The sequence below is a fragment of the Trachurus japonicus genome, chromosome 15, assembly GCF_045865225.1.
Source record: "Trachurus japonicus isolate A0001 chromosome 15, Traja_1.0".
NCBI classification, from domain to species: domain Eukaryota; kingdom Metazoa; phylum Chordata; class Actinopteri; order Carangiformes; family Carangidae; genus Trachurus; species Trachurus japonicus.
In genome coordinates, this window is record NC_140921.1 from 24635878 (window position 1) to 24646554 (window position 10677).

Consider the following 10677-nt stretch of genomic DNA (forward strand, 5'->3'; position numbering starts at 1 on the left):
AGTGGGTGACTGACTGCTCAGTGCACTAGAATAAAATGTGGGCAGAGCTATATTCATGCTGTTACCCCCATCCATTCAAGTTTACAACACACTGGCTGGAAATCCCCACCTCATGACAGAGCTTCCTGGTTACTGGCTAATGGAGGCGCCTTCTTTTTTTTCTGCCTTTTTTTTTATATTAACACTGCAAGGAAAATATTATCTAACCGCTGCTAAAAAACCCTGGTCAGTACATGATGACTTCATGCTGGCAAGCTGACACATAAAATGAGCAGCAGCGAAAAAATGTGGGCAGTAAAATCCCTCTGTTAATCCCAGAATATTCCCTATAATTTCTTTTACGCCTTCATGTCAAACAATATGTTGTCTACTAGTGCTGCACTTAAAAAAAAAAAAAAAAGCTACATACAAATTACCTTTGCATAACAGTAGCCTAGTTATTTCTCCTAGGGTCGACCCACCTCATTCATTGCACAGCAGCAGTAGTAGTAGCAGCTCATGGCGTCGAGGCGCTGTGCATTGAGAAAAACAAGCTGCAGCGAGCGTTTTTCAGCCTGAGCCGCTCTGAATTTAGGACAAAGCAGCAGTCAACTGGAGGAGCTGGAGAGTCTCTCTTTATTATTATTCCCCTGGCGGTCTGTTGCCAACCTACAGCCACTGTGTTTTCTCTTTTTTTTCCTTCTTACATAAAAATCTCTGAGTGGTCGAAGGCAGGCTGCTGTCGACGGAGCCGGAGCGACAGCCTATAAATAAAGGCTACATTTTTGTTGCAGGTATGATGATGATGATGATGATGATGAAAATAATAACAACAGTAAGGCGAGCTGTAGGTTATTCTCGTTCGGTCGGAACTAGCGACTGAAAGTGGGCGATTTTTTTTTTTTTTTTTTTGGCAGAGGTTCAAGTGATTAAATTAAAATTAAAATAAATAAATAAACAAGTGAGTGACAGAGGCTGCAGTAAACTGGGGTGGAGGAGGAGGAGGAGGTGTCGGAGGGGGGAGGAGGAGGAGGAGGGGGGGTGTCTGTCGAAGAAATCAAGTCAATAGAAACTGAAGTGGAAGCAGGCGTTTAGAGCTCCGTGGTGACGTCACTGCTCCACATTGAGCCAGTAGTAGAGAGTCAGTGGAGATAGATAGAGGAGCGCCGTAGTAAAGTACACACTGACATGAACTTCCCTCTCTAAAACTTCAACCGTGTTGCACTAAAAAGTCGGGAGAGGACCAGTTTCTGTGTGTGAGAGAGAGCGTGTGTATTTTTTTTCTTCCACCAACGGAACTTGCTCTTTATTCGCATTTTTTCTTTCTTTTTTTCCCTTTTTTTTTTTTTTTAAAAGGGGAGCCCGGAGGAGGAAAAATCAGGAGAAAGGAAGGCAACATTTTGGGTTTCTTTTCGGGGGGTCGACGACGAGCGCTATGTCGTCCGCGGCGGTCGCTGCTTCTTCCAGGAGGCAGTCGTGTTATTTATGCGACTTGCCCCGCATGCCGTGGGCCATGATCTGGGATTTTACCGAGCCCGTCTGCAGGGGATGTGTCAACTACGAAGGAGCAGACCGCATTGAGTTTGTCATCGAGACGGCCCGGCAGCTCAAGAGGGCTCACGGCTTTCAGGAGGGCAGGTCTCCCGGGCCGGGGAAGTCGCAGCTCTCCGGGAAAGAGATCCAGGCGATTAACGCTGCGACGGGAGACCTCGGCTCCCGGCCGCCGCAGCCGCTGGACCGCTACCCGCCGTCCTCCGACCGCCCGCCCAGGCTGGGTCCTGAGTATCAGTCTGGCAGGCAGGCGAACGGCATCCCCGTCCCCAATGGATTTCCTAAGCCCGACGAGCCGCCGGAGCTGAACCGCCAGAGCCCCAACCCGCGGAGGAATAGCGCGGTGCCCCCGAACCTAGTGCCTTTGGTTAACGGGAACATGCCCCCGGTGCACGCCGTCAACGGCAGACCGGGCCAGATGGGGCTTCCCACCGCACTGACGGCCGGTAATCCCGCCGACATGGGCAAGAGACCCGCCTCGGTCTCCAGCACCGAGCACGACAGAGAGGTGAAGGAGAAGCACAGACCGGACAGTCTCACGCCGGAGATCTCCGACAGCCACAAAAACAGGGCAGACCCGGACTGGATGGGCAAGGGCAAAACGGTGAGGGACCTGATGGCTCTGCACCCCTTCGACAACAGGTTCAAGAAAGACCATGCGGCCATGCAACAAAGGGTTATGAGCTACGAGGCCAGTGCCACGGCATCCAAGTCAGGTAAGCGAGCCAGCACGGTTTAAATTCAACAGTATTCAATGCATTTTCTCATTTTGGCACCATCTGTATGTAGCGATTCGGCCCCAGGAAGGGGTTAATAATGACCAACACACACATAATGTCATGTCTGCACAAAAAAAAAAAAAAAAAAAAAAATCACCTTGCATAACTGTTTATTTTCACATAGTTGTTGCTGTGTGTTATTATTGTTGTGTAGCCTGTGGTGCAGCAGGGAGCAGTAAAAATGTACGTCGCTCCCCCAGTGTAATTGTTGATCCTTGTCTGAGCTGTGCAACTCAACTCTTTGGTTTAACCCTTTCCCACCTCCAGACAGAGGAAAACACCCACGGAGCATGAAGAGAAAAGCTTCTCCTGAACCAGAGGGAGAGGGGACAGCTGCCAAGCTCAATGGAGAAGTACAGCAGTGGTTACCACCACCTAGTGAAGGACTGAAAATGCCTCCAGTTCCCCCGCCAAGCTTTGCCTCTCCCCCCTCCACAATATCCCCCCACTCCCGCACCACCCCACCTGAGGCAGCCCAGAACGGCCAGTCCCCCATGGCTGCACTCATCATGGCGGCAGACAATGCAGGTGGGAACAGCTCCCCCAAGGACGCCAACCAAGTCCACTCCACCACTAGGAGGAACAGCAGCAGTCCCCTGTCGCCGTCCTCCATGAATCAGAGGAGGCTGGCGCAGAGAGACGCGTCCGGTGCAGGTACCCCCCACGTGCCAGGCATGGACCAAGTGCACCCCCAAAGCATTCCGGACTCCTCGGTACCCGGCAGCATACCCCTGTGCTGCACGCTGTGCCACGAGCGTTTGGAGGACACACACTTTGTTCAGTGCCCGTCTGTGCCCTCTCACAAGTTCTGCTTCCCGTGCTCGAGGGAAAGCATAAAGCAGCAAGGTGCCACGGGTGAAGTGTACTGTCCCAGTGGAGAGAAATGTCCCCTGGTTGGCTCGAACGTACCATGGGCTTTCATGCAAGGAGAAATCGCCACCATCCTTGCAGGAGATGTCAAAGTAAAAAAGGAGAGGGACCCTTGATTTTGTTTGAACACTTCTTTGGGGAGGGGAAGCAAAAAATATGAGTATAAATATATAAATATCACATACATACCATTCAAACAAACTAACGGACTTGTACATATTGGACCCAAGGGAAGAGTATACTTCGTAAACATGGTTGTATAATTTTTGATTTTTGAATACATTGTGTTTCTATATTTTTGAAGATAAAGGTATGTACTCATTATAATGGACTACGTTCCTCTTTGTTGATGTTTAACAAAACTCTTGATGTACTTCTAGGTCTGGTGGCAGTTCCTGTTTAACGTAGAATGTGACTAATGCTACTCTACGAGCACTTGGCAAAACTGAAATGCTTTTAGCTGTACTTGTATGCACTTGTTTAAAAATTGCCAAATACAATTTCTGATCTTGTATGAACTTATTGTCTGAGCTTGCTTCATTTGAGTGATTAAGTTACACAGGACTGTGGACAGATGAGGAGAGATAGGGCTTCTCTGCTCTGATACACAGGCTTGTTGTGACGGCTCAGGAGACTTGATTTACGCTGCACAACATAAGTAGGCTACTGTTTCAGGCTGCAGAACGGCAGCTTCTCTGCACACAAGATCTCATGATTCGTGGAAAAGCATGGCTGATGAAGGGGGGTGGGTGGGTGGGCGGATGGGGAGGAAATAACCAAACACATTGTTCCCAATTTGCTCCAGTTTGTGTATCACTGTAACTGATTTGCAGCGGACAGATATAGGTGCCAAGTCATGTTCAGTCAGCTGGAATCTTGTTGAGTCAGTAATGTGAGAAACTGCATGATTGTCAACATGATAGCATAGTGTAACCATGTTGTGTAACCACAAATTAGGACTTATGGTGAAATTAACCACTCTGAATAACATGCTCAGTTTTTATACTGGCGCCACATATTTTCAAGCTTCTGTGCAAACTGTTATGACGTTATAAATGTGTGTAGTTTCTTTTCTTTTTTTTTTAATCTTTTATTCCAGGCAAACCGAAATCATACTTTTGATTCACCAAGCAGTCGATGAAATCACAAATTCTGAATAAAATCAGCGTTGCAAACTATCTCTAAGCATGAATTAGGTACACCAGCACTGCAGCAACACCCCTCTGCTTTCAGTTTGTGATACTATCGCTGATAACTACGACATTCTTCCACATGGCTAAGAGCGGAGTTTCTGCCTCGGTATGCAACGTGTGTTCCTCTTTAGAGTAAACAATAACACTGATGCTGCCGCCTTAACGCCAACCCTCGGTCCATATCTCTTCAGATGCAAATTTAATTGTTGCAGATTCATGGCAGCACGGCCATAAAAACAGCAATTCTGTCTCCGTAATGGCTAGCAGGGAGCCAGACTCATCTCCACAAGCGATGAGCGCCTTATGGGGTCGTTAAGTGACAAATTGCAGTTACTATGTCTGCAAAAGAGAAGCAATCTCGAGACTGTTTTTTTTTTTTTGTGCTCCTGTCAGACAAAGAACTCTCGCTCTCCTGTAGCAAGTGCAGGATAATATCTAGTAAAGAGGGGGGACTCGGTGTAGTAGGCGGTTGCGTAATTATTTGAGGCATAATCTGCTTCCTGCTCATGTTTTATCAGGCTGTCAGTGCAGCCCCCCAAAATGCAGCAAGAGCTTGCATCCAAAAGCACATAGTGTTTTTTTTTCTTTGTTTTTTTGTTGGTAATGAAAGGCCAATAGTGGTTCACTTGGTGGCCTTGAAATCTGCTCATCAGCTGCGGATTTATTGACCTCACTGCAGTGACAGATGTGTTTTAATGTATTTTAATAGGCATCTCAAAGTCCTGACAGGGAGTAGCCACTCTTTAATGAGCTGTGCAGTGTCCTGATTAACTGATTGGGTCATAGCATTGAATGAAAACATAACCTTTGCACCCCACTGTTTAGCCAACTCAGAGAGGCATGGATAAGTATTGTTTCCTAATTGAGAAAACTTTATCTAAAAAGGGAGTCGTGGACCAAATGAATTCCGGATAAAAGCATTTAGAGTAAATAACAGCCTTCTTCTGTGTGACTCATGGCCTTTGACTGACAGAAACCTGCTTTTGATGATTGCACATTTTGAAGACAGCTGTTTGTTTATAGTGCTTTTCCGTTCTCTGGAAAGTTATCTTATCAGTTGGACTTTAAAACTAGAAACACAGCCCAGTTCGATCAAGGGTAACACTTTGTTGCTGTGTGATCTTTTACAACACACCCACCCCATATTCCATCTTACATACTGTTCTCAGAGATTTTTTTCTTTTTTATTAGTCGGCACTTTGACCTAGTTGTTCCTTATGACGGTGTACTGGGAGCCAAATTGAGATTGCTTCATCTGAAAATGTCAGAGACCAGAGCCAGACCAGAGTTTTCATAACCTGGCACGAAGTTATGATGCACTCAGGCACAAAGAAGCCTTTCTCTCTCTTCTCGTAAAGATGCATCACAGCACTGCCAATACCTGTTTGTTCAGTGCCGACTAAAATAGCCTCTGCCGGTATCTAATACAGCGATAATGTGTCCCTGGAAGTGGCTCTGTCATAACACAACGCTCTGGTGTTGCATAGTTACCAGTTAAATCAGTGCACAGCAGATGCTCCGGTGCAGCCAGTCGATTCATATGCAGGAGATAACATTATGGAGAGATCTCGGTAAACAACCGGCTCGCAATCGACAAGGTCACTCAGAGTTGATGGCACAAAGTTCAGCTCAAATTTTTCGGATTATATATTTTTTTGTTTATTCTGCTACTTGAGTGAAACGTCTCCTCGTGGTTTCAGTATAATCATGCAAGAGCCATTTGCGGTTAATGACTCACAGGCTTTCATTTTGTTTACTTATAAGAAGCTTCGGGGACTTTTAATGGTTAAGCTCCTTCTTATGGGACAAACATCGTTTGACTTTGATGTGCTCTTACCCTGGAACAATTTTATAGAAAACCTTGTCAGAGATGTCGGCCGGGGGATGAGCCAGGTGAAGTCCAGGTGAAACTGATATCACCTCGGGGCAAAGATTAATTTTAGATCGCCCCTCCTTCCTCGGCTTTATGAGAGCACAGTTTTTAGTCCAAAGCTACAGTGCAGTCACATGTTTGCAGGATTAAATCCAAGTATTTGTTGCTCCAGTTGGGAAATATCTCTCCAGCCCAGACTTTCTTTATCAGCCAGCAGCCACACATTGACTAATCAATGGTCATAATAAAATCCCTCATTGACTGACTGGCTGATTGATTTACTTGACATAGTCCTGTTAATCAAGCTAAGTGAAAGGCAATAAAGAGATAGCTGAAGACGGAGGTTTAATGGTTAACTGGGCTGTGGGCTGGTATGCAGTGTTACACAAAGATGTGATAGTAAGGCCATAATTGGGTTGGTCAGAGTTCATATTTGTTGTCTTTGGAGCATGAGGTTAGTTTTTCCTGGCACTGGCCTACTCTGTAAGCATGTGTTTGATGTTTCTGGTTCAGTTACACACCGCCCCGGTATTGATTATATTAAGAAACACTGTCTGTAAATGAAGATTGCATGAAGACATGGTAATTTCTCCAGCTAACCGTAACACTTATGCTGACAACATCGACACTGAGAGAGCGCTCGAAATTCTAATCCTTAGGCATTTATTTTACATTAACATGTTGAATACGGTCCAGTGGGTGGGTGGGTGGGTGGAGGGAAGGCCTGTGTGGGAGACAGAGAAGCACTCAGTGTAGCCAGCTGTTTCACTAATGAATCTATGTTTAGCACAATAAATCAAAAGGCATGCTCGTGCTGCTGTAATCCCCTGAAAGCAAGCGGAGACAGGGACGCGCCAAAAAGAGAATCTGGTCCACATTTCTCCGCTCCCCAGTATAACTGATCCGCATGGTTAATTTTAGACCTGTCAGGGAAAACAAGGTCACAGCAAATGTTGTATCGAGGACACGCTCGGATCTGCCTCTTTTTCTTTTCATCAATCAAAGTTTCCCTTTGGAGTTGGGCTCGGGCTCTTGCGAGACTAGTAATGACGGTTTCTCTTCTCAGCGCTGGGGGAGAAGCTGGAGCTCCAACCAGCAATTAGGAGGAGCACAGCTGAATCCGCAGGATGTGTAAAATTTCCCTTCTGATTCTTGGCTCCGTCCAGAGAGGGGGGTTTTACATCTGACTGGTCTGGCCTGTTTACCATGAAGGCCTGCAAAGTTAAGATGATTACAATGCTGAGTGCCAAATTTGCCTTCTCTCAGACTGGTATGAGACCCAATTACTGCAGAAGGCCTATGAAGTGTTTCATGCTTTCTCTCCTGGAGTTCAGTGAGTTTCAGTCTTTTTTATATAGCACTTCAGTTGTTTTCTACGTTGAGAATTGAACAGACAAAAACACTGTCCTTAAAAGGTCAGACAAGTAAAATGAATGTTTTCACTGTGTGTTTTTCACGAATGTTACAGACTGTTTCCCTTTTGGCTCTGCATCTCTTTCTATACACCACTATCATACTCAGGGAACCTAATTTTCCATTTTCTGGTGTAATAGGAGATGTTTGCCTGCCTTATCTCTCCATCCTTTCCTTTTCTCTCTTACTGGCGGTTACGCTCACCCTTTCAATATTCCTGTATTTCTCCTCTCTGCTGTGGTGTTGCTGTGAATCAAGTCTGTGAAATGGAAATGAGGACTCTCTCGCTCTCTCACTCTCTGCCTCCCTCTCTTTCCAGACATCAAAACGAGGCTATGCCTCCAATGTTTTTCTCAGATCTTGGAGTGCTGCCAAATCTTATAAGTGGAGCAGAGAGAGAGAGAGAGAGAGGTGGAGGAAGAGAGTGAGCAGAATGCAGAGGAAGGAGAGGGGGCGCAGGACAAAAAGATGAAAGGAGAGGGGATGAAAAATGAAGGAGGGAAAGAGGCAATGTGAGAGATGAGGACAAAGCATGGGACTGATCCAAGAGCATTTGGGCTTTTTTTTTTCATATTATAGCTGGGCCCAGCACAATCTCTCTTTTTTTTCTGCTGAGCAACTACTCCTAGCTCCTGGCTCAGGATCAGCTGATAAAATGGCGTGCTGCTACTAGGCTAAATGAAAAATAGGAGGTGAGAGAGGGGAGTGTTATCTCCTGCAATCGAGGATATTCGCATTGGGTAGATAACAATATGGGTGTAGAATACAGCCCGTGAAGGCCTCGACATTTTGTGAAGTTTGTAACCTAAAAATATATAGAGAGTTTGAATTGTATTAAATAATAGTCATGACTTCCCTTTCTCTCTGGCTGAACTCCCTCCAGACGTATATTTTGGGCCTCTGGGAGGGGCATGCCAGTCACAGTAGTAAGAAGCTTGTTGCCACCTCTGACATGCCGAGCTAAAGTTAGACTGAGCTGTCAATATGAGCCGTGCTAAAAGTAAACACGCGAGCACAGCTTTGCTCTGGAAGGATCCTCGGCCAGCTGCTCTGCTGTAGACGGGCAAATCACAAATGAAGCTCAGCTCATCAACATGTAGCGTGTGTATTCTGAACGACAGTCGGTCAGACCTTTTCAAAAACACTGATGCAATCACACTGATTGACTGTCTGCTGGTGTGTTGCTCAGGAATGCTATCCTCCACTGTATGGCTGCTGAATGGGCTTTTGGCTGAGCTGTCAGGTTTGTGGTGGTTTGTGTAGCGTGTGTGTGTGTAAAAGCATAGGAGTGGGGAGGGGGACGCTGGGGTAGCAGGTGACTGTCTGTCCCTCTGCACCCCCGAGGTGCCTGTTTAGTCAGCTGAGAGCCCGGATTCAAATGGATGTGAAGGCTCGGGAGGGCCATCTGCACACAGCCTTTTAAGCTGAATAACAACACAAAACCCATGTAGGGAAAACGCCGAATGTGCCTGAAGTCACGATACGGAGGTTAAGCAGATCATTTAAAATAATGGGTGGGTCCGGACTCATGTTAGGATGAAAAAGAAACAAAACAGCCACTGTGAAACAATGTAGTAAAAATGTTTTAGCTGACCATCTGACTGCAGAAACTATCTTTGCTTTTGCTGGTCTGCGTCTGTGAAAAGGCCGGCCGGCCGGACGAGGGGATGGGCGGGTGGGCTGATGAATGGCTCGGTTTCTGGGGTGTGTCAGCAAATCTGCGGTGATGTATTATGGGATGCTCATTTCCTCCTGTCCCTGTCTGTTCTTCACTCGCTCCTCCGTAGGGCCTCAGTCACGGACAATTATCATCAGTTCAAGCTGGGACACAACACTCGGCGTCTGCATGCAAAGAAATCAGCTGCCTCCGCACCACAACCGCACAATTAAACTTTCACCATCACACTGCCAAACAACAAAGCGCCACAAAATAAAAAATAAAAAAAAATGTCTGAGACAACTTTTATGTGCCGCATGGATCCAGGATTCCACAGAGATCCTCATTGTGTTGTACATCACCTTTCATCTCCTTGAAGGCATACAGTTGTCGGAGGATAAGAACAACACTTAGATATTCTGTCACTTTTGTTTTTATCTGGGAATACGTTTGTGTGTACATGCCCCACATGCACACACACATAAGCAAATGCGCACTAATACCCTTCCACAAACCCTGCTGTAGTTTCTTTGTATGTTACATAACTGTGAGTGGGAGCCGTTTCTCCTCTGAGTGCTAATGTTGTTGTCAATCAAGGCTTTATAGTGGCAGCCACTGCACAATCTCTACAGAGGCAGAATAAAGCTTTTATCGCCTTTGTTCGCTCTCCCTTGCCAGTCAAAATGTTCCTTTCTCCAGCTTCTACCTCCGCCACCTTGTTCCTCCCTCTCTTTGTGTCTGCAATTTCTTTTTCTTTTTTTTTTCTTTCGGAAATAATTTTCTGGAGAAGTGTTTACGTTGTCTTGCGGCCATGGAACATTTGAGTTGGAGTTATGGAGCGAGAGGAGGTCAGGTCAGCACAGAGAACAAGCAGGGACTGTGTTTGACAGGTGTGTGCTATTATTGGAGACGGTGACTTCGAGTGTATTACACAACTGTGTCGCCCGGACAGGTTTATTTAGACCGCTAGCAGAGCTTTCGGAGTATCTGATAACTCAGGCAGAGCATGTCACAACAGGTGTCAGGGGGATAATGGTACAGTAAATAAGAGAAGGGGGTTTTTTATAGCTCAAGGTTGATCACAAATTTGGAGCGCTCGGAGAAAGCAATTTAATTCTGCGGCACTGGGCACAAAGGCGATCCAGTTGGTTGGATCCAACAAAAGCACACTTGTATTTAGCCATCATCAAATAAAGTATGCTAATGACAGGTTGTGCTTGATATACTGTATACATGTCTGCTGCTCTGTAATGATATAATCACAGAGCAGAAGCAGCAGCCGCTCCCCTCCCTTGTCCTCCTCTTTGGCTGGAATGTGCAGGGGTAGAAAAATGATCCAGTGTCATCCGGAGTGATGGAAGC

At 46.1% G+C, this 10677-nt stretch overlaps 1 protein-coding gene across 1 annotated transcript; it reads left to right on the forward strand.

Moving 5' to 3' along the window:
- The first annotated feature begins 1132 nt into the window (after positions 1 to 1132).
- On the forward strand, positions 1133 to 3697 carry irf2bp2a (interferon regulatory factor 2 binding protein 2a). Its single transcript, XM_085800706.1, has 2 exons — positions 1133 to 2246; positions 2577 to 3697. Exons 1-2 carry the CDS (start codon positions 1415 to 1417, stop codon positions 3293 to 3295), a joined length of 1551 nt encoding a protein of 516 aa, XP_085656832.1. The 5' UTR covers positions 1133 to 1414; the 3' UTR covers positions 3296 to 3697.
- Positions 3698 to 10677: the final 6980 nt, after the last annotated feature.

Coding starts and splice junctions, on each gene's coding strand:
- irf2bp2a (XM_085800706.1), top strand. CDS start 1,415: ATGTCGTCCGCGGCGGTCGCTGCTTCTTCCAGGAGGCAGTCGTGTTAT. Junction 2,247..2,576: donor TGCCACGGCATCCAAGTCAG/GTAAGCGAGCCA, acceptor TCCCACCTCCAG/ACAGAGGAAAACACCCACGG.